We start from the raw sequence: 24,411 nt of genomic DNA on the forward strand, positions 1-24,411 counted from the left end.
ACCGACTGCATAGTTTGTATGTTCTCCCTGAGTCTGTGTGGGTTTCCTCCAGGCACTCCGATTTCCTCCCACATCCCAAAAACATACAGCTAAGTTAATTGGCTTCCCCTAGATTGTCCCTAGGCTACGATACATACACTACACGATACATACATAGACATAGGACTATGGTAGGGATTACCTAAATACCAAATAATAATATCTGATCTGAATCTGATCAGAAAGCGATCTGTTGACTGTCTATGCACCGCAGACCAATTCCTGATAAGAGTTCAGCATGAAATCTGTCCGGAATCTGCCTAGCACCACCATCTCTGCCGCCTGTCTGGCCATCCCCCACCCCTACCCCCAAATTAAAAGCAAATGTCCCTCTCTATGCAGTGTAAAATTTCACTTGGGGGACAGCAGTAAGGGCCCGTCGCATACATTGGTCATTGATATATCGAACAAGTCTCCAATCAGGACACAAAAAAATTAAAAAAAGTTTCAAGCCGCTCTGCACACTTTTTAAAGATAAAAAACAAAACCTACAAATTGCCACATAAGATTGATTTTTTATTTTATTTTTGATAGAAAGACTGTCTGCGATCTATTGACCCCACCCACTGCCAATCAATAAACTCCAATTAAACTCAGACAATTTATTGACTGGGAGTAACAGAGTAGTGGGAAATAGTTATTGGCTGGTTGGGGGATTGATGGCTGTCTAATTTCGTCCTGAATTGAGGACAGAGGATCAATCTGTTCTCATACTCCTGATGAAATCTGATCACCACTGTACATTTATACAGCACTGATATCTTGCGATCCATTTACAGCTGTTTGTGAATCGCAAAACGCAGACTTTCCTTAGTGCGATCTCTCTGCGATCCAATTGTGCCTGATAGCAAAGGTCGGGCCTACTGCATTTTTGGAGCTTGTGTCGAAAGTAATGGAGCATAGCATAGCTACTGCGGTACTATATGATTTCCTTGCCATGCAGCCATTTAAAGTGGACCCGAAGCAAACCTAAAGGTAAGAAAAAAAAACAAAAACAAAACAGATACTTACCTGAACTTAAACCGGAACTGAAGGTAATCTAAAAATAAAGTGTTTCACTTACCTGGGGCTTCTGCAAGCCTCCAGCAGCTCTCCTGTCCCGCGCCGGTCCTCTACGATCCTCCGTTCCCCCACCGCCAGCTAGTTTCATTACTTGACTTGTAAGTCAAGGGGCTGCCAAGCGTATCCTTTTTACGCGTTCCCGTCTGCATTGTGCGCCATTGTGGACGGGAACGTTAAGGATACACATGGCCAGAGCCGCACAGTGCCAGTGGCCCTGCGGCGAAACCGAAAGTAGCTGGCGGTGGGAGAGCGGAGGATCGGCGTGGGACAGGACGGCTGCTGGGGGCTTGCAGAAGCCGCAGGTAAGTGAAACTCTTTATTTTTAGATGACCGCTTTAAATGGATCCCGAGAGGCTGTTATCCCGAGAGGCTTCCCAGAGCCACCTGGCCCTCCAACTGGTATGACCCCCCTGAAAGAAATCCAACAATAGCATATCGGATTTGTGAGCGTGACTGCGCGGTACTGTGCCTGCACAAGTATGGCCACGCCAGCGCAGTAATTCGGAGCCAATTGTGCACAAGCAGCTCTATGCCACTGCGCAGGTGTGGCCATACTCATGTGGGTGAAGCACGGCCGGCGCTTGCACATGAAGAGGAGTGTCCCAGGCAGCAGCGTTGGTCTTCTTACGTATCTTTTTTTTTTTATCTTAGGGTTGCCTCAAACTCACTTTAAATATTTTAACCACATTTTTTTTTATTCTTTTACGCCTTTGCAAATTACAAACACAATTGCGACGTGACACGTGTAGTGAATATAGGTAAGGGCCAGTACACCTGGCCAGTGCATTTGCAATGCTCCGGCACCACAAATCCTCATTCATATGACCCTGCGGCAGAGTACGCAGACAGGGCCATATGCACAGCGCTGGACAGGAAGTAGGTCACTGGGACTCCCGCTTTCCCCGTAGTATTTGTGTAATTTGCACTGCCAACGTGTTTAAAATGTATGCGTTGCCCCTTGACTTACATTGCTACTTTCTTACATTACTACCGCCACTGCGTCGCTTAAGTCCAACTGTACCGCACTGCAGATTTTGCCACGGCTCAAATCGGGCAGTTCCGGCACAAGGTGATGGAGTAAGTGTACTGGACCCCATAGACTTTCATTGTTGTTTTAAAGCGGAATATAACCCTGCATTTCAACTTTGCTCTAAAACGTTATTTACAGCATTTTATATGCAACCAGCATTTTTTTTTTTTTTTTTTTTACTAGCCCAGCATTGGAAATGTTACACACAGAGCTTTAAAGTTCCATGGAGAAAAATGCAGACGCATCCGAAGTTTAGATAGATACATTTAAGTAAACACAATGTAACAAGTGAGGAATGTGACTCACTGTGTACGGGAGCTCCTGCGCAGTCAGAGTGAGTCACATTCCACACTTGTTACATTGTGTTTACTTAAATGTATCTATCTAAACTTCGGATGCGTCTGCATTTCTCTCCACGGAACTTTAAAGCTCTGTGTGTAACCCTTCCAATGCTGGTCTAGTAAAAAAAAAATTGCTGGTTGCATATAGTATGCTGTAAATAATGTTTTAGAGCAAAGTTGAAATGTAGGGTTATATTCCGTTGAAATGCAAAGTTGAAATGCAGGGTTATAAATGCAATGAAAACAGAGTCGCGCAAAAGGGGTCAAAATCGTGATCGTGACAGTGCAATTGTGATTTGCAGCAGAAGACAGCCGGAAGTCAGCTTTGTGGGTAATAAAATTCATGGAATGATGCAAAAATGATGCATAAGCTATGAAGAAAATTTTGTATATTGCAAAATGGTCTATTCCAGTGATGGCTAACCTTGGCACTCCAGCTGTGGTGGAACTACAAGTCCCATGAGGCATTGCAATACTCTGACAGTACTAAGCATAACTTGGAGAGGCAGAGGCATGATGGGATTTGTAGTTTTGTCACAGCTGGAGTGCCAAGGTTAGCCATCACTGGTCTATTCCCTCCAATATGCATCACAAAACAGGAGCCTGCACCAGGCCTGGAACTGCACTGCTGGTGAGGTTACCGTAGTAACAATGCATGTGACATGAATGGAGGGAAGTTGTGTTTTTCAGGCAGAGTTCACATTGCAGGTCACAGGCTGATAGCAGGTGTGTGGTTGGTGCACAGAGCGGCGCACATACCTGAGCTGAGGTGTGACACTGACTCACTCCTCTCACATTCTCACTTCCCACCTGAGGGCACCGAAACCCGCAGCCTGTGTGACACTAGCATAGAAAGCTACTCGCATTCCGGAATACTGTCAGCTGCAAAATCTTCACTAAAGGTCATAGAAGTTCAGTGTGTGAGAACCGCCTCCGTCCCACGCCAATTATAAGGAGAATTCTGCAAAAGGTGGACTGAAGTGGAGTAAGGGTCCTTCCACACGGCTTGTGCTGTGTTGTGTCAATGCGATAATATTCCTATGCAGGGGCGTCTCTAGCCATTTTGTCACTCCAGGCGAGAAATCCTGTGTTGCGCCCCAGCCCCCCCCCCCCCGTGATTGCCCCCCAGCCCCATACCCCCCACCCCTGTGGTGAACCCCACCCCCCAAGACCCCCGAAAATCATAATACAGCTGCGTTTCACCAGAAATTACACTTATTACGGCATGGGTTCACCACAAAATAGTTGTAATGCAGCAGAGCGTTTCACCATAAAATATACTTATTGCGGCATACACACACACACACGCACACAATATATACACATGCACACAGTACACACAACACACACACTATACACAGTACACACACACACACACACACATTATACACAGTACACACACACAGTACACACACACACACACTATACACACACACAGTACACACACACACAGCACACAGTAGATATACACTATACACACACACACAGTATACACACACACACACACTATACACACACAGTAGATACACACTATACACACACACTATGCTGCTACCAGGGGAGGACTGGGACCTTTTGGCCTGTGGGGAAACATAGACTTGAGGCCCATTATCATGGCAGCCTCAGCCCAAATTGTCAAGTCGCATTTGCAAATTGCTAGCGATTGCTATTGCGATTTTGTTGTGCACTAGCCCAGAGAGAGGAGGAGTGGAGTGAGACTGAGAATTATTATTATTATTGATTTAAAAAGCGCCAACATATTCCGTGGCGCTGTACAAAGTGAGAAACAAACATGGGGTACATAATACAGACAATGGTGTACACCAATATACAAGATACATAATTAGTGACAAAATACAAAAAAATGATACAGCATACAGAATACAAAATACAGAAGTGGTAATGACAGTGATAAAAGTAACATGATGAATAAAATGTATAATGATTTCCAAGACACAAAAGGGGGAAAGAGCCCTGCCCTTGTGGGCTTACAGTCTAAAGGAGAATAGCAGGAGATGGAGCAGAGAGCTAATCTGTATTGCAGTCCCAAATTACACAGAGACTAGTTGCCGTTAATAGGATTCCTGTCACTGCCAGTCTCTCACACAAGTCAGTAAGCAGCCCTCCTGGAGTCTAGGGACTGTCAAAACTTTTCAACCTGTTTAACACCATATCTGCACATGCAGTCATTATAACAATGGGGAGAGACAAGACAGATGTTTTCCCAGGGACCCTCCAGGCAAGCTCTGCATCATCCTGTGTATATTTACCAGCTTGCCTGTCCTCCAATTGCACTTTTATGAGCTAGCCTAGTGTTTCACATCACTGTACAACAACAAACCTGAATACACCAGACCATCCCTAAATCACTGAATAAAAGCCTGGGGGGCAGTCCATGCCTGGCTGCTAATCCTGCTAGCTCAGTCTCTACATCCACTCAGTTACTAGTAGCAGAGAGAGAGGAACTGAATGAATCAGAGTGAAGAGTCAGGACTCAGAAGCTGATGCTGTACTCCAAGCCTTCTCTCACTGACTCAGTACTGTGGTTCTTTGAATCATTGAGCTGAAGGAACTGAATTAATCAGTCAGTGAATCCAGTTATGAGTCCAGTCAGGAGCTGCTGTTAGTTGCTGCTGTGTAAACTGAAACCTAAGTGGGCTGAGAGGCATTTATTCTCTTAACTCTCAACAGCGCTCCTGGCTCCTCCTGCCGCTCCAGGCAGGAATTTATAGCTGCCTGGTGGGTGAGACGGCTCTGTTCCTATGGGGCTTTCAGGTGGATTGCTGTGTGGTCCGCAGTAACAAACTGCAAGTTGTGCGTTACCCGGGTAACCTGTGAGTTTACAGTGCCAGTGAGCCGTACTTTCATTCTACTGTAATGCTGCCTTACGGTGCAACTTTTGAGCTGCGATAATATCACAGCGCAACTAGCTCAGTGTGGAAGGGCCCTCAATGATCAGCTTAAGGAGTGGTCCGAGGACAATAAAAAACAAAAATCCACTTACCTGGGGCTTCCTCCAGCCCCTCGCATCTGTCCTGTACCCTCGACGCAGCTCCATTGGCTCCCGGGCTCCTCCGGTGCAGATGCCGACCTCGCCTGGTCGGCATCTGCTTGCAATTCACCATTTCGCACTGACGTCATCCAGGCAGTACTGCGCCTGCGCATTACAGTCCGGATGAAGTCAGCGCGACTGAGAGCCGCTTGTGCAGACACAGTGGATATCTTGCAACGGAGGGGACTCTGGACCACCAGCGTGGATCGGAGCTGCGGCGAGGGCACAGGATGGCAGGCAGGGGCCCCAGATAAGTGGATTTTTTTTTTTTACAAAGCAAGGATGTATCCATCAACCATTTCAGCCCGCATGGATTTTTCACCTTATGCATCAGAGCAATTTTCACCTCTCATTCATTCGCCAATAGCTTTATCACTACTTATCACAAGTAATTGATCTATATCTTGTTTTTTTTCTGCCACCAATTAGGCTTTCTTTAGGTGGTACAATTTGCTAAGAATTATTTTTTTCTAAATGCATTTTAACAGGAATATTAAGAAAAAAAAATGAAAAAATTCATTGCCCATTTGTCCTGGTTATTACACCATTTATATTATTTATTTGGAAATAAAGATGCAATTTTTTAGTTTTGCGTCTATCACTATTTACAAGCTTATAATTTAAAAAAGGTTCGTAATATACCCTTATTCACATGCATATTAAAAAAGTTCAGACCCTTAACTATATGTTTTGTTTGTTTTTTTTTGTAATTTTTTTTTTTGCTCATCAAAAAATTTATTTGGGTAATTTTTTGTGTGGGACAAACAGTTTATATGAAATGTAATAATGTCTCTTTATTTCATGTAAAATGTACTTAGATGTAGTTTTACTATTTGTCCACAAGATGGCCAGTCAAAAAAATTGTTTTAATCCTGGAAGCGAACGCTCTCGCTTCCAGGAAGCGTAAAGAAGACGGGAAACTTTTTTTTTTGATTAGGAAGATGGCGGTTTCTGATAAGAAGAGGTCAGTCTTTCTACCGGGGACTTAGATCAATGAATAGGAACCATGTTCCCATTCATTGATCTCCGGGCTAACGGGGGGCAACATGTGCGCGCGTGCGATCGTGCGCAGGAGCGTGCTGCAGCGATACAGCAGGCGCCTGGACGTGACAATCATGTCCAGGCGGCATAAATGGTTAAAGAGGAACTGTATTGAATATAACAGCATTAATAAAATTGCTTACGTTATTTTTTTTTTTCAATATTCATTTGTAGATTATTCAGTCAGTGTTTGCCCAGTGTACAATCTTTCCTCTCCCTGATTTACATTCTGACATATATCACTGGTGGTGACCTCTTTAGTCCAGTCAGGTGATGTCTGTGAATAGAACGCTCAGTAAATGAACATTTCGCAAAGGGAGATACTGCTTGCTTGGCAGCTGTTATTTCCCACAATGCAATGATGATCACAGACAGGAACTGTTAGGGCCATGGCCCTGACATCACACTGTGGGAGGGGTTTCACCACAGCATCATCAGAATGCCAGGCTTCAGACAAACCTCCAGTCGGGATACACAGACTGTACTCTGCACGTATTCAGGTGTGCTCACCGTGTATTTGAAACAAAGGAAGATATGATCAAGGGATCACAGATGCAGCGGACACACCAGGATGGCAATGGCACCAAACAGTTAACGGCTGTTTCACATGCAAGAAAACAATGCCTGGTCACAATGCTTTGTCACAGTAATCTGTGGCCAAACGAAACGGTTGTTAGCTGCTCAGTGTCATCCTACCCACCTGTCTGGCCTCCTTCAGCTTAGGACTGCACTGATTATCTTTGATGATCTGCAGAGATTGTTAAAGGACAACTGCAGCAAGAGGTATATGGAGGCTGCCTGCCACATTTATTTCATTTATTCATTTATTTCCTTCTAAGCAATACCAGTTGCCTGGCTATCCTGTTGATCCTCTGCCTCTAATACTTTCAGCCATAGCCCCTGAACAAGCATGCAGCAGATCAGGTGTTTGACACTACTGTCAGATCTGACAAGATTAGCTGCATGCTTGTTTCTGATGCGATTCAGACGCTACTGCAGCCAAATAGAGCAGCAGGGCTGCCAGGCAACTGGTATTCTTTAAAAGGAAATAAATATGGCATCCACCATATACTTCTCACTACAGATGTCCTTTTAATGCATTTGGAACTTCAGACTGGGGCACCCTCTTCATTGGTGATCCCTCTAAATAAAGGCTCATATAAATGGGCAACTTTTCTGCCAAACTTGGTCTGTTGGATGATAGTTGGGCGTGTGTACGCGTGACAAATGACAGGATAAGTGACTTATAACAGGCGGTTTGCCCAACTCAACCGGCGGATAAACTCACAGGACTGTTGGGCTGATAGCGTGCAGTTGGCCACGTGTGTACAAGTTGTTTGAACGACTTGTGCTTGTTTTGAATGTGGCCATATCAGGCAGCACATCGTTCCGCTTGCGCACACAGTATGCAAATAAGTTGGTCGCATCAGTTGGTTGGTGCTCGGAAAATACAAGTCATGCAAAAGCTTGGTCGTGCGGTCGGTCACATCATAGGGTTGGTTGTGCGCTTTTGTTGGACGTGTGTACTTCAGGTATCCTTTAAAGAGAACCCGAGATGAAACCGGTAACGTCGGGAGTCAGGCTTACAGGCCGAAGTTACCGGGAGCCATAACGGAGGGTCTAGAGGCGGAAGAGGACGGCGAGGGAGGGATAAGGCCGAAGCCCCAAGTATGTACAAATTATTATTTTTTCACCTCAGGTACACTTTAAGTTCAGGTGTCCTTTAAAGGACAACTGTAATGAGAGTGATATGGAGGCTGCCATATTTATTATGTTTTAAGCAATACCAGTTTCCTGGCTATCCTGTTGATCCTCTGTGTCTAATACTTTTTAGCCATAGCCCCTGAACAAGCATGCAGCAGATGAGGCGTTTCTGACATATCAGATCTGAATAGATTACCTACATGCTTGTTTCTGGTGTGATTCAGACACTACTGCAGCCAAATCGATCAGCAGGGCTGGCAGGCAACTGGTATTGTTTAAAAGGAAATAAATATGGCAGCCTCCGTATTCCAGTTATCCTTTAAGTTCCCCTTTCATCCACCCATCACCTGAGCGAGGGGAGGAACTCCGCCCCACAGGCATAAGACCTGACAGAGCCCGTTTCCACTGCAGGAAACACAAATCATTCTGGGAAGTTGTAGATGCTGGATAACTGGCAGGACGTAACTGTAACATGACAGCCCGGGCCCAGCAGACTGCAGCTCTGCCAATACCGACATCTGCATTCATTTGTCCTCTGCGAATGAGGAATCAGCGAAACAGAACAATCCAGCCATTAGCGGCGATGTATAAATAGTGGAATTAGTCAGTGACAAGGTGAGAGGTGATGTGTTGCATTATCACGCAGCGCTGGTCCCGGCCCTCACCCCCCCCCCCCCCCTCACACACAGCTGGCTGCTGCGGTTTCTGCATCACCAGCCGCCATTAGTATGCTGAGCCATTGAGCCTCGCATCTAGCGGGAGCGATATGTACTATTCTGAGGAGAAGCCAAGACTCATCCTCGTCCTCCCATTAGCAATTCTGGCACTGGAATCGCTCAAACACAATACAGACGTTTGCTGTCATTAGCCAAGGAGATGCTGCCAGGCTTGTACAATGAACCAGATCTTTGTGGCGTATTAGGCAGCACGGTGGCGTAGTGGTTAGCACTCTCGCCTTGCAGCACCGGGTCCCCGGTTCCAATCCCATCCAGCCCACTATATGCACGGAGTTTGTATGTGTCTGCGTGGATTTCGCCCGGGCACTCCGGTTTCCTCCAACTTTCCAAAACATACAGATAAGTTAATTGTATTACCCCTAAATTGTCCCTCCTAGACTACGACACATACACTGCACAATACATACATAGACATATGACTAGGGTAGGGATTCGTTTGTGAGCTCCCTTAAAGGCGCGTACACACGCCATACCGCCGGCAACCACGGGTCCGTCAGACCCTCCGCTGGGCGGACGTTCAGCCAACAGTAGCATTCATGTACACGCTGTCGGCAGACTGATAAGGCTGTTTCTGAACGAAATCATCATCAGTCTGCCGACAGCGCGTACGTACGTGCTACTGTCGGCTGAAAGTCCGCCCAGCGGGAGGGTCTGACGGACCCATCATTGTCAGCAGTATGGCGTGTGTACACGCCTTAAAGGGAAGGTCCAAGCAAAATAAAAAAAATTGAGTTTCACTTACCTGGGGCTTCTACCAGCCCCATGCAGCCATCCTGTGCCCTCGTAGTCACTCACTGCTGCTCCAGTCCCCCACTGGCCGCTTGCTGACCTCGGAGGTCGGCGGGACGCATTGCGTACATTTTTTAATTTACACATTGAACCGGTAACGCGTAAAAATATATGAGTTAATGTTCCTGCACTAGCAGGAATGCGTAAAAATGTACGCAATGCGGCCCGCCGACCTCCGAGGTCGGCAAGCTGCCAGCGGGGGACTGGAGCAGCAGTGAGTGCCTACGAGGGCACAGGATGGCTGCATGAGGCTGGTAGAAGCCCCAGGTAAGTGAAACTCATTTTTTTATTTTGCTTGGACCTTCCCTTTAAGAGCCAAGACAATATACTCTGTGCAGCGCTGCAGAAGATGACGTTGTTATACAAATACTAAATAAATTAATAATAATAACAACAACAACATTACCAATAGTGATGGGAAGAAGGAAAAACTTGTAAGAAGAATTCCTATCAGTGTTTAGGTGTATAAAGGGAACCTGAAGTGAGAGGTATATGGAGGCTGCCATATTTGTTTCCTTTTAAAGTCAATGGGAGCCTGATTCATAAAAAAAAAAAAAAAAAAAAAAAAAAAAGCCAGCTACTTGCCTAAGGAGAGGGAAGGCTCGGGTCCTAATGAGCCTCCCCTCTCCTCTCCCGGTGCCCTCGTCGCAGCGGCAGCTCCTTAGTTCAAATCTCCCGCCGCGGGGGACTTCGGAAGCCTTCAAGAGCCGAGTCCTCCCGAAGACAGACAGCTCCATACTGCGCATGCGCGAGTTCCCGAGAGAGGGCGTTTGCGTGTGCGCAGCCTGGAGCGGCCCATGTCTGGGCTCCCGAAGACTGCCGAAGCCTCCCTTCGGTGGCGGAAATAGCAGTATTTGACCAATTTAGTCTACGGGGGAGCTACCGGGAGAGGAGAGGGAAGGCTCATTAGGACTCTGAGCCTTTATTCTCCTCCTTAGGTAAGTATCTGGCATTTTTTTCATGGTTTCCCATACACTTTAAATAATACCAGTTGCCCGGCAGTCCTGACAATCTCTTTGGCTGCCATAGTGTCTGAATCACACCAGAAACAAGCAAGTGGGCGTGGATGCGGCGGCATCCCCAGGACCGCCTAACGACAATTGGTGTCAAGTCCTGGGGCTCTGATTTGCAGGAGATCGCGCGCAGGCTGCGAGCGCATCTCCTGCTTGGGGGGCGGAGCTCCGCCCCCTCTTCAGTCTCCGAGCTGCGATTGCCGCTCGGGAGACTGTTAGACGCGTGATCGCCGTTTATTTACATAGTACAGCACTGCGATCAGCAGCAGCGCTGTACTGGGGACAGCCGGGTGACACGGCTATCCTCCTGGGGGACAAGAGAGTGATCGGCTCTCATAGGCAGAAGTCTATGACAGCCGATCGCAGGATTGGCCGGCTGCAGGGAGGGAGGGGAATAAGGAAAAGAAAAAAACAACAAAAAAAATAATTAAAAAACAGCACACCTAGGGGGCGATCAGACCCCACCAACAGAGAGCTCTGATCACTCCTGTGCTGTGTTGTGTTGTGCGGCCCTGCAGCTTGGCCTTAAAGCTGCAGTGGCCATTTAAGCTAAAATTGGCCTGGTCTTTAGGGGGATTTACCACTGTGGCCCTTAAGTGGTTAAATGGTTGAATGTATGCCTGAGAGGGGCAGGAAATACCTGCAGGGAACAGAGACCACAGGAATGCGATATTCAGGATTCATACAGAGTCTCTTTAATACGGCCATTCAGCCTCTGTGTGTCCCGCTGCAGACTATACGCCGTACTGAAGCTGAGAGGTAAGCGGCGGGAAGGCGGGTTCCTCTCCAACATTCTGACAGGGAAAAGGCTGAGAATGGTTTACAGGAAGTAAGCTGTGGAGGTTATGTAGAAATTTAATGGTCTGAAAAGTGTTTGTAGTCTATGGGAGCCACATTCCAGATGGCATATTCATGACTGAAAGAGGACCTGTAATAGCGTATAGTGTTGGTAGTATCAATAGGATTACTTTAACCTCCCTGGCATTATTGCCAGATTTGGGGTCAAAAAGCCATGCAATTTTTTCACAAGCTTTTAGAGCCTAAAAACAAGAAAAAAAAAACATACAAAAGAGAGATCCGCAGCAGCCCCTGCATATAACTCACTCAGGCACAGGATTACCGCTCTGAACTGCGGATTTCCAACCCGAGCCTGACTCGGGATTACTGTTAAGGAGGTTAAAGGACCACTCCAGTGAAAAAGTAAGCAGGTCAAATCTGACAGAATCGACAGGTTTTGGAGTAGTCCATCTCCTCATGAGGGATTCTCAAGATGTCACTGTCTGTAGAATGATGTGAAGATCTCTATGCATGTTTTTCTTCAGTAAAGTGTTCTAACTTGTTATACCGGGTGACTATCTGCGTGTACACACCACTCTGCTCCATCATACAGTACGTAGAATGGACTCAATTTTGCCTTCTTATAACAGAAGGTATTTGCGGTTATTCAGGTTGGAGTGAGCATATGATGTCTCCCACAATGCATCACTGCTGAATATGCAAATCATGTTTAAAGTCCTGCCACGTTATGCCATGGACTGATGCGGACCACCCAGTCTGAAACAGTCTGTATGTATGATTATTGTGGCTCTGTACAATTTACAAAATGACATCATTGCATTCCAGTGGTTCTGGAGGTGTGGCTAGCTTACAGGGACAACAAAGATAATTTGCATATTCAGAAGGGATGCATTGTGGGACACCTCAGAGCTCACTCCAATCTGAATAATTGCAAATACCTTCTGTTTTAAAGAGCTTTAGAAATAAGTAAAGGATCCGCTTTTTTACTTACCCTGGGCTTACTCCAGCTTGCCATAACCCATGCAGCAAACACAGACACCTTACCTTGCCACACCCCATGCAGCAAACGCAGACACCTTGCCACACCCCATGCAGCAAACACAGAAGTCTTACCTTGCCACACCCCATGCAGCAAACACAGAAGTCTTACCTCGCCATACCCCATGCAGTAAACACAGACGCCTTACCTTGCCACACCCCATGCAGCAAACACAGAAGTCTTACCTTGCCACACCCCACGCAGCAAACACAGATGCCTTACCTTGGGCCGTTTCCACTGCACCCCTTGCACCCGCTGCGTCTTGTAGAATAGGGCGTCATTGTTGGCTGGAAACAAGGGATCTTCAAAGAGAATCTTCTTCTTCTGACATTCCTTCTTCAGGTTGTAATACTCCTGGTTTCCAAACGGCCGCGCCGAAGAGAACATCCTTCACCTCCAGCCAAAGATAACCTGGACCAATCAGATGAGAGAGTCACTCTACAGGTACTATGCAAAGACACACACTCCTCGTGAAAGATTTCATAACAAGCTGCAGCTATGTTCAAATTATGGGCAGTTTCCAAATTGATGTGCACTGTAGTTGATTGCCCAATAAAGTCAATCACTTAAGCTGGCCATACACTGGCCCGATTTGCCGCCGTTTCGACAGCAGATTCAATCACTGGGATCGAATCTGCTGCCAATCGTTCGCGCTACACGGCGAATTTCGATCCATTTCGTCCGATCCAGTCGATCGCTCCGTGCGGAAAATTACCGTCGATCGCCCGCGGGTAGGGAGCGCGTCGCTAGCGGCGTTCGATTGCCCGACGACCGACGCAATAGTGCGGCAATACATTACCTGCTCCGCCGGCGCGACTACCCCCGGTCACCGCTGCTCCGTGTCCGCGCTGGTCTCCGGCATGCTTCAGTTCCTCCTGCCCGGCAGGAAGTTTAAACAGTAGAGGGCCCTCTACTGTTTAAACTGCCTGCCGGGCAGGAAGAAGCAAAGCATGCCGGACCTGGAGACCAGAGCGGAGACGGAGCAGCGGTGACCGGGAGGACTCGCGCCGGCGGAGCAGGTAATGTATGCGGGCGGGGGGGATAGCGGCGGCGGCAGCAGCACCACCACCACCACAGATTGTGAATGGTTTCAGGCTGAAATCGGTTCACAATCTGTTTGCAGTAAAGGTGGCCATACGATCCCTCTCTGATCAGATTCGATCAGAGAGGGATCTATCTGTTGGTCGAATCTGATGGCAAATCGGCCAGTGTATGGCTACCTTTAGTTCAATAGTTATCTCGTTTGAGATAAGTGCACTGCTTTTCACCTCAGTTGACAGAACTTATTGGGCTGTAATATATAAGAGAGAACAGAGGCGCCAAAAGGATAAAAGGGGTTTTAAAGGAGCTTAAAAGCCAAAAATTTGGTAATTAGAGGAGGCAGTGGTGGACTTACCCCCTCCAAGCAGACACAACACGACTGTACATTCAGTCTATTTATTAACGAACTCCAGATAAAAAGATGTTTTATCTGGAGTTCGTTAATAAATAGACTGAATGTACAGTCGTGTTGTGTCTGCCTGGCAGTGGTAAGTCCACCACTGCCTCCTCTAATTACCAAATTTTTGGCTTTTAAGCTCCTTTAAAACCCCTTTTATCCTTTTGGCACCTCTGTTCTCTCCTATATAATATTGTATCCACCCTGGGTGGAGGGTTGTGACCCTTTTCTACTATCCACAGAGAGAGACTTCTTATTCCTGAGTGGGGTCAGGATAATCTCCCCACCTGCCTTTACAGTGGTTGCCTATTGGTGACCCATGTTTGTGAGTATAACAACTATTACTCTTTGTCATTACCCCCTTTGTCAATACATACTACACTATTGGGGCTCTTGGTGTTCCTCTGTTTATCTTATTGGGCTGTAAATTCTTGGAATGCTTTGATCTCTCCCTCTCTCTAATAGCATAAAATATAGAAACTGAAAGCAGAAGTCCTCTGTTATAGTCTTACTCTGCCTCCTAGTGTCCAGTGGACAAAAATACACATTACAGCAGTACTAACAAGAAGCAGTGAAATGTAACAATTAAGAAATAAAAAAAAAAATGTGCTAAAAGAAATTGGTCTGGAACACTTGCAAGCCGCTAAATAAATTGGCTGCTAAAGGGTTAAGTACCATACAGGGGATATAAACGCCAAAAGCTTCCCCTAAGAGATTAAAAAATACAAACTTGAGTTGATCTTTAAAGTGTAACTGTGGTGCATAAAATCAAAAATCAATTCTTTATTTTTATCTGGTAAACAAGTAATAAGGCTGCTAACCAGGCAATCCAAAAGTTAAAATCACGATTACTTTTCTTGTTGATAAGTAATCATTCCCCAGGTTACCTGACTATTTGGTACACACACAATTTGGTACACAAAAAAAAGAAGGTGCAGGGCATGCTGGGTTGTCCTTTTTTGCTTCTCTATTTCCCCCTCAGACTTAAAGGGAACCTAAACTGAGAGGGATATGGATATTTCCTTTAGTCCTGCTGATCTCTTTGGCTCCAGTAGTGGCTGAATCACAGACCTGAAACAAGCATGCAGCTAATCCAGTCTGACTTCAGTCAGAGCATCTGATCTGCATGCTTGTTCAGGGGCTGTGGCTAAAAGTATTATGCTGGGGATACACGGTACGTTTCTGTACCGTGCATCGACCAGCTGATCCGGCCAGCTGATAATATTCAGCTGGCCCGATCAAGCCGCTCAACTCCCGCCCCCTCGATCCCCGCCAGCGGACAATGGCAGGGAAACGAGCGGTGATAAGGAAGCGCCAGCGGGGACGAGCGGCAATCGATCCGCGTGCATGCGCGGACGAGCAGGGACGCGGCTGGGGTCGATCTGGCGGCTAATTGGCTGCCTGATCGACCTGTGTATTCCCAGCATTAGAGACACAGGATAAGCAGGAAAGTCAGGCAACTGGTATTATTTTAAAAGGTAAAATCCATATCCTTTTCAGTTTAGGTTCCCTTTAACTAATGCAAGCCTGATTGGCTGAAGCCTGTTTCCCTCCTGTTTTCCCCTCCCACACCTCTGTTCATCTCTGATTGGCCAGCATTTCTCATGCTGAGACAATGCACTTTCTATAGTGAAGGGCGGGCAAATCAGGTAGAAGAGAGTAAGGGAGGAAATGACATCAGGATTGGCTTCAAAATAGCCACACTTAAAAATGGGAAATGCTAAGAAGGATTTTCTCTTTTTTTACTGTAGAAAAATCACTAAAATCAAAATGTGGAAAGTGCAATACATATGGTATGCAAGTAGAGCAAGTATTTATCTACTTATATATGTGGGGTTTTTTTCTGACATAGTATGGCTGACAGTTCCTCTTTAAGAGTTGCCAATATGGCGCCAGTAGAGAAATTTGTAGAAAAATTACACAGATTAGAGTCAAAGATCAAATATGATCTCACAGGAAGCAGCTCCAGCCTTCTATGGCCTTGAGGGGAGAACAGATAGATATTCAGAGAATGGATCAGACAGCCCTTCAAAAAGAATTCAATTATTTCAAGTATGAGGCTTCTTCTATACACAGTCTGGGGAAAGGACTTCTGCATTCACTCTCTGAACCTGTTTTTCCAGTACGACGAGAGCAAAGGCCTCTGGGTAACAGAGTAGGCTATTGATAAACAATCAGTGTCTTCAGCCTGCCAGAAGCCAGGAGATGAATCATAGTGAAATGTAAGTAAATCGGCTAATGGGGAACTTCTAGCCTGCCAAGTTTCTGATACTCTGGAGCTGTCCTCAGAGGGAAACTGTGAAAAAGCCAGTCCGGACGAGTTCTGGTAAAACAATTATGTAATATAATAATATACTAACAGCACTCCACACAATAAACGCTGGTTTCACAATAACTACTTTTACCTACATTTCCTGTAAGCAGATTGATAGAAGGACGTGACTCCTCCCCCACCCCTGCAGTGCAGGCATCCAGACCGGTGAGCATACATTTCTTTCCCAGTTTGACATCAGTTGTTGTTCATGCACTAACAGTTAAAGCTGACCTAAACTCTTCAGGAGAGTAGGAAAACAGAGAAATCCACCCTGCATGTGTGTATAGATAACAGCCTGTCTAATTCTCCCTTCTTAGCAAATAATGAGCTAGTGTAATTTGAGCTGCCAAATTCTAAGTGAATATGTAAACACAGGAGGTTAACCCTTTCCGTGCTCCCAGAAAACCAGGAAGTAACCACACTGCAGCTTCCCTGAAGGAGCTCTATAAGCTGTAACAAGGAAAGGTTTTACTTTAAAGGTTATTATGGAGTTTCTTCTCTTTCAGGGCCCATTTCCACTGTTGCGACACGATTTCGCCGGCATCCCGACGCTTGTAAAAACGTTTCCGCATGCGTTTTTACCCGCGATTTCGCATGGCAGGGTGCCATGCGAAATTAACCATGACTCTGCCAGGGCAAAATAACATTGAATCGCGGGTAAAAACGCATGTAAAAAACGCATGCGTTTTTCCTATTAAATACATTAGCGGCGATTCGCATGGATTCCCGACGCAGGCGAATTCTGTGGGTCCCGTCGTGCAGATTTAGCCCGCCGCCAAATCGCTCCCGCACGCCGCACATATGGAAACAGCCCCGGCCACTTCAATGTACCAAGCGAATCCGCATGTCGGCGCCGCATGCGGATTCGCTATGGTGGAAACGAGCCCTGAGAGCAGAGAGAAAGTTCCGAGTTCAGGTCCGCTTTAATGGGATACTGAAAACTGATTTAAAAGGGCACCAGAGTTGAAATTATGAGATGAACATGGGTATGTACAGTGCCAAGCACAAAAATAACTAGGCTGTGTTCCTTTTCTTCCCTTTCTCTGCCTGAAAGAGTTAAGCCCCATCTACACGATACGATTCTTTGTGCGATTCGATTACAATTCTATTTACGTTTTGATTAAATCCGACTTGTCCGATCGGGATTCAATTCCATTTGCCATTGTTTTGCAATGGCAATTCGAATTGAATTGAATCTCGATCGGACATGTCGGATTTAATTGGATTGTAAATAGAATCGTAATCGAATCGCACAAAGAATCGTATCGTGTAGATTGGGCTTAAAACATTCAGGTATGCAAGTGACCGTTTCTCTCACTGATAAGGATTTAAAGCCATAACACACTTGCCTGGAAGAGAATTACTTCTGAGTGCAGGGTAGAGATAAAAATAGGTCAATAGTTCCTATATTTTAGCTTCTCGGACACCCAAATAATGTATCAGTCATTTGAGACAATACAACATTAAAACCTACCTTTTTTACCTGATACACAGAAAATATAACTGAATTCTAAAAAAAAAAAAAAAAAAAAAAAAAAAAAAAAAATTATTTTTTGGGAGTAGGAGGGTAGATGCAATGGTTTATCTCATTTTCACCAACAGCCCATAGCCAATGTGCGGCGGCAAAGTGGCACGCCCAGGACAACGTAACGCCAATTGGCGTCGGGTCCTGGGACACTAGCTGGCCGGGGATCACGCACAGTTATGCGCGCGCATCTGCCGGCAATAGGCTCCGCCCACCCGCTGGCCGTTTGGCAGCGCCGGCGGGTTGTTAACCCCTCGATCGCTGCATGGAAAGCGTATAATACGCTTTGTAATGTATACAAAGCGTACTATACAGGTTGCCTCCTGCCCTGGTGGTCCCAGTGATCGAGGGACCACCAGGGCAGGCTGCAGCCACTCTAGTCTGCACCCAAACACACTGATCTGCCCCCCCTTCCCTCTGATCACCAACAGCACCCCCCAGATCCCTGTTTGCACTCAATCAACCCCCTAATCACCCATCAATCACTCCCTGTCACTATCTATCAACGCTATTTTGTAGATTAGGTCCTAAACTGCCCCCTGGGGGCTCCTCATCACCCTCCCACACTCTCAGATTCTCCCCAGCCCCCCCCCCCCCTCAGACTCCACCTGTGTACTGTATACATTTATTCTCCCCTGTAATCACCCACTGATCACCTGTCAATCACCCATCAATCACCCCGTCACCACTTGTCACTGCCACCCATCAGATCAGACCACAACCTGCCCCTTGTGGGCATCTGAACAACCGCCCACACCCTCAGATTGCCCGCAGACCGACCCCAAGATCACCTCGGAAAGTGCATGGTCACCCAGTGATGGTGCATGATCACCCAGTGATCACCCATCAAACACCCCGTCACTGCTACCCATCAGATCAGACCCTAATCTGCCCCTTGCGGACACCCAATTACCCATCTACCCCCTCAGATAACCCCCTAGACCTTCTCTGATCACCTCCCCAGTGCATTATTTACATCTGTTCTCCCCTCTAATCACCCATCAATCCCCCCGTCACTGCTACCCATCATACCCATCAGATCAGACCCTAATCTGCCCCTTGCAGGCATCCAATGACCCGCCCACACCCTCAGATCGCCCTCAGACCCCCTTCCGATCACCTCCCCAGTGCATTGCTTGCATGTATTCCACCCTCTATTAACACCCTGAGACACCCATCAATCATCTCCTTTCACCACCTGTCACCCCCTAGCACACCTACCCATCAGATCAGGCCTTAATTTGCCCCGTGTGGGCTCCTGATCACTCGGCCAAACCCTCACCCGCCCCACCGCAGTGCATTGATTGCATCTATTCTCCCCTATAATCACCCAATGAGACACCCATCAATCACCTCCTATCACCCCCTAGCACTTCTATCCATCAGATCAGGCCCTAATCTGCCCCCTGCGGGTTTCTGATCACCCGGCAAAACCCTCACCCGCCCCACCGCAGTGACAGATTTTTTTTCTCTGATCACCGCTGGTACGACTTAATTGTGGCTGAGACCAACCGTTATGCCACACAATATGCAACCGCCAATCCAAGAAGCTACTATGCCCAGCCTTTTCAGTGGAAGCAACTCCAAGTTTCCAAACGTAACATTTTTTTGGGGCCTTCTCCTTAACATGGGTCTAGTCAAAAATAATGTATTGCGGTCTTATTGGTCTACGCACCTAATACACCACATTCCCATGTTCTCTGCTGCCATGTCCAGGCCACGATTTGAGAACATCCTGCGCTTCCTGCACTTCAGTGCCAATAAATCTGTCATCTAAGAGGCCACCCTGCTTTTGACCGGTTCCACAAAATTCGGCACCTCATAGACCACCTGTCATCAAAATTTGCAGATTCTTATACCCCTGAACAGTCAGAGGCATTTGGTTTCCAGGCTACTCCTTACGGTTTTGGACCCCTAAAATACCAGGGCAGTACAGTAACCCCACAAGTGACCCCATTTTAGAAAGAAGACACCCCAAGGTATTCCGTTAGGTGTATGATAAGTTCATAGAAGATTTTATTCTTTGTCAAAAGTTAGCAGAATTTGATTTTTTTTTTTCACAAAGTGTCATTTTCCACTAACTTGTGACAAAAAAAATAAAATCTTCTATGAACTCACCATACGCCTAACGGAACCTTACACCATACACCTTTTTCAAGCGCTTTGCAATCTCCCTATACCTTCCATTGAGCAAATATGCTCTGAAAATGGTACAGGCGGCGCTTTGCTGAGCGGATTGGAAACAAACGGCTCAGATGTGAACACTCTCATAGGGAATCATTGCACAAGCGCTTTCAGGGCGATAAAAAAAAAAAAAGGCATTTTTTACAAAAACAAAACAAACAAACAACAAACAAGCCCTTATGGTACCTAGTAAAAAGTTGGAAGATGTCAGCCACATTTCCTACTCGTTGGCACATTATTTTAGCAGTTTTACCAAACAACTGCAATTCTGCAAGTCCATTTGTAAAATAAGGAGATGGGCTAGTCCAAAAACCTGTCAGATCTGTAACGTTTTCACTACCTGCAGTAAGTGACAGCAACATAGAAAACAACTTAATTTATAGTTCATTTTACTATGAGATAAATGTAGCCTTATACTGTATGCATTTTATTTTTTTCATGGTAGTTGTCCTTTAAGGAATATTGAAACAACATCTAAGACCCGTGTGCACTAGTCCTAAACGTCCTCCAGCAGAGTGTTACACAGCTATATTTCTACACGTGGTTCCTTAAAGCAAATATCACGAATCATCGATCAGTCCAGGAAAAGCAGTGAATATTATAGTCGTAGACGTACAAGCGCCCTGAAGCCCACATTGATCACAATCTTGTGCAACGTCTGGCTGATCAATATCCTAAATATATCCACCCCTAGCCCAGCTCAGGTTCCTGCACACAGATCTATATCCTGCACTGGCTACAGGGCGTGGCTCTCTGGTCATGGTTGTGTGCAGGCCGGGATTGTGCATTGCAGCAACCAGGCCCGGATTTACCTCACAGGAGCCTATATAGGCACAGATGTCCCGACACCTCAGACTCTGCCCTCCATGAACCTACAGTACTGTCTGCTGTCATGTCTTCCTTGCCCGTCTAAGGTGCCCCTTAGCCAGAAGTACCCTCAATTTTAAGTAGCTAGAGTTGCCCCCAAGTTTCAGGTAGCCAGAGGTACTCTCAGTATTAAGTAGTTAGAGGTGCCCCTGACTGAAGGGAGATCTCATCAGTGAAGTGTAGAGAGCAGGGTGAGGAATCTCATTTACACTCATCAGGACTCTGCATAGGGAAGGAGGGAGGGGCTCTGGGAGGTGAGTGAGCCGCCTTTCCATCATCAGACGCCTGTAGGCACATGCCTACAGTGCCTTATGGTAAATCAGGCCCTGGCGGCAACACATCAGACAAACCTGGGCACAGTGGAGATGGACACGTGTGAACAGGCTCATGCTCTCCCGCAGGTGGCAAGACTAAGGTCTATATGGTCTTCTAAACTAAAGTAAAAAGAGGTCAGCATAACAGCTTCACAATTACCATTTTTTTAAAGCAAAAATAAACTTAGGATATAATGAATTGTATGTGAAGTACAGCTAAGAAATATAACATTAGCAGCAAAGAAAAGAGAAGAGTCTCATTGTTTTCCAGTGTAGAAAGTTAAAAAAAAAAAAACTTCGGTTATGTATGCAAAAGACCTTCTCTGAGCTCTCCCACCCTGTGTTCAATACAGTCCTGTTTTCTGAAGCACTTAAAAAGCCAAGGAAAAGCAGGAGACAGCTTGAGATAAGGTTTTACTGCAGGAAAGTTCTGGTCCGGATTACCTCACAATTGTGGCTGTAAATGTGCAGGCACAGTATGCCCACGCTCGTACACAAATAAAATATCCGACAACCTTTTGTTGGTTATGTTCCTATGTTCGGGGGTTCATGCTTGGCAACGGTGGGGCTGAAGAGGACAGATCTAGAGACTTCCCTCTACCTAGGTAAGAAGCTTTTGACTCCGGTTTCCTTTGGAAAACCCTTTGCATAGTTGTGTTTGCTTTATTAGGACCAAGGCTGTGGAGTCAGAGCCATTTTTTTGGGTACCTGCGGTTGGTGGTGTCAAACTGAGCTGGAAACGGATGATTTCTGTACAGATTCTATAGCCCTGATAGGGCTGCGGAGTCGAGGAGTTGTAGCCATTTTTGGGTACCTGGAGCCGGAGTCAGAGTCAGCGGTTTCATAAACTGAGGAGTCTGAGTTAAATATCAGGGATGTAAGTGGCTGACTCAGTCCTGACTTAGGGCTCGTTTCCACTATTGCGTGTGCTTGCGAATTTTCGTGCGAATTCGCATGAAAATTCGCATGGATGATGTATGCAAATTTAACCATGGCAATGCCGGTGTGCTTGTCCATTGATTTCATGCGAATTCAAATTCGCATGAAAATTCGCATACCAAAACAGCATGCGAATTTCCTATTAAATACATTAGCGGCGATTCGCATGCATTCCACTCGCAGGCGAATTCTGCGGCTCTTGTGCGTTTTTTCACCGCTGAAAAAAAACGCACCTCAACAACGCTACAGTGGAAACAGGCCCATCCACTTGCATTACAAGTGCGAATCCGCATGCGTCAGATGCACGCGGATTTGCGATAGTGGAAACGAGCCCTCAGACAGAAGTGACCCTCACTGATGAGAAATTCCACTTTACTAGCACAAAATGGCTTCTAAGAGCAAGAAAGGGGTAACAAGGGAAATTTCTTATCAGTGAGGGTCACACTGTAGTCACTTCCTGTCTCAGTCAGCCACTTACAAACCTGATATTTAACTCTTTCAGGCAGAGAAAGAAAAAAAGGAACACAGCCTAGTTATGTGTGCTAGGCACTGTACATACACATGTCTATGTCATGTCACCTAACGGCTGAACCCAGAGAGGAGACAAGATGTAATGCACTAGCAAGCACATTTGGCCCATCATACATATTCTGCTCTCCAGTTTTCTTCCGTACTCTGATTGCTAATGGAATTTGCCTTTAAAAAAAAAATAAAAAAAAAGTTCAGCCAAGCTATAAATAGCTGGATAAGTGAAGAGATAAGCACGGAGCCCCGCCCACAGCCCTGAAGTGTTGTTAGGAACGTGTTTTGTACAATAAGGGTCAAGGCTGCAGGTGAAATATCTCACCATTATGAAATATTGCTGGGAATTGTTTCCCCTATAGAGCCATTTATTTATCGAGCGTGGGACAGACTTTCTGTAGCGCAGAGAGAGCTGCAGGATGTCTGTTTATAGGGCTTACTGCCACACCATTAATCGCGGTCACCGGGTTGTGAACCGGTCAGCTTCATTTATCACACTTGGCAATCAGCGACTGCAGACGGTTTCCTGGGATGTTGTAACATTATCTAAATTAGGAGCCTACAGAGTACGGAGGATGAGAAACAATTATTTGCCAAAAACTTGACAATGGGAGAAAAAAAACCCCAAACTTTAAAAAAAACACAGGATGAACGACTCAAGTTTAAAGGGGAACTGAAGAGAGAGGTATATGGAGGCTGTCATGTTTATTTCCTTTTAAGCAATACCAGTTGCCTGGCAGCCCTGCTGATCCTCTGCCTCTAATACTTTTAGCCATAGCCCCTGAACAAGCATGCAGCAGATCAGGTGTTTCAGTGGTTCAGACTTATAAGTCTGATCGGACAAGACTAGCTGCATGCTTGTTTCTGGTTTTAATCAGATACTACTGCAGAGAAATAGACCAGCAGGGCTGCCAGGCAACTGGTATTGATTAAAAGGAAATAAACATGACAGCCTCCATATAGCTCTCTCTTCAGTTCCCCTTTAAGATGCTGGTTGAAATTCCAAAGCACAGGTGATGGCTTAACCTCCTTAGCAGTAATCCACGAGCTAGACTCAGAGTGGAAAACCGCCGCTCAGAGCGGTATCCCCGAGCTACACTCGTGGTAGCCGCCGGGAGTCCCATGCAGAGCACTGCACACATCGGGCGATTTCGCTCACCTCCCGGGCAATCCAGACACTGGCGGCCATTCCTCTTCCTGTCCATGGAGGTTCTGCATCCCCCAGGTGAGATCGCCGACTATCCGTCATGACAGCCGGCAATCTCACTATAAGGCCACCCGGAGGACGGAGAGAGAACTGCAGCGCTGGATCCGAGGGAGGTGCGTATTTTTTTCTTGCTTTTAGGGTCTAAAAGCACATGAAAAAAAACTGTACCGCTTTTAGACCCTAAAATCAGGAAGGAATAATACCGCTAGGGGAGGTTAAAATGACACCTGAAGTGAGAGGGACATGGAGGCTGCCATATTTATTTCCTTTTAAACAATACCAGTTGCCTGGCAGGCATGGCTGTCTTGCTGATCTATTTGGCTGCAGTAGGGTCTACATCACACACCCGAAACAAGCAGCAGTTAATCTAGTCAGACTTCAGTCAGGACATCTGATCTGCTGCATGCTTGTTCAGGGTCTATAGCACATCAGAATCAATTTTGTCTTACAAGGAAT

General features: G+C 46.2%; 1 protein-coding gene across 1 annotated transcript in view; it reads right to left on the reverse strand.

The window, feature by feature from the left end:
* Positions 1 to 24,411, reverse strand: part of CAPN5 (calpain 5) — a 122,698-nt gene that overhangs the window by 63,661 nt on the left and 34,626 nt on the right. Inside the window, exon 2 of the mRNA XM_068266669.1 lies at positions 12,868 to 13,056. Within this exon, the coding sequence (XP_068122770.1) occupies positions 12,868 to 13,032 (165 nt within the window). The 5' untranslated portion in view covers positions 13,033 to 13,056. The remainder of the gene's footprint in view (positions 1 to 12,867; positions 13,057 to 24,411) is intronic.

This window comes from Hyperolius riggenbachi, chromosome 2 (assembly GCF_040937935.1).
Source record: "Hyperolius riggenbachi isolate aHypRig1 chromosome 2, aHypRig1.pri, whole genome shotgun sequence".
Lineage (NCBI taxonomy): Eukaryota > Metazoa > Chordata > Amphibia > Anura > Hyperoliidae > Hyperolius > Hyperolius riggenbachi.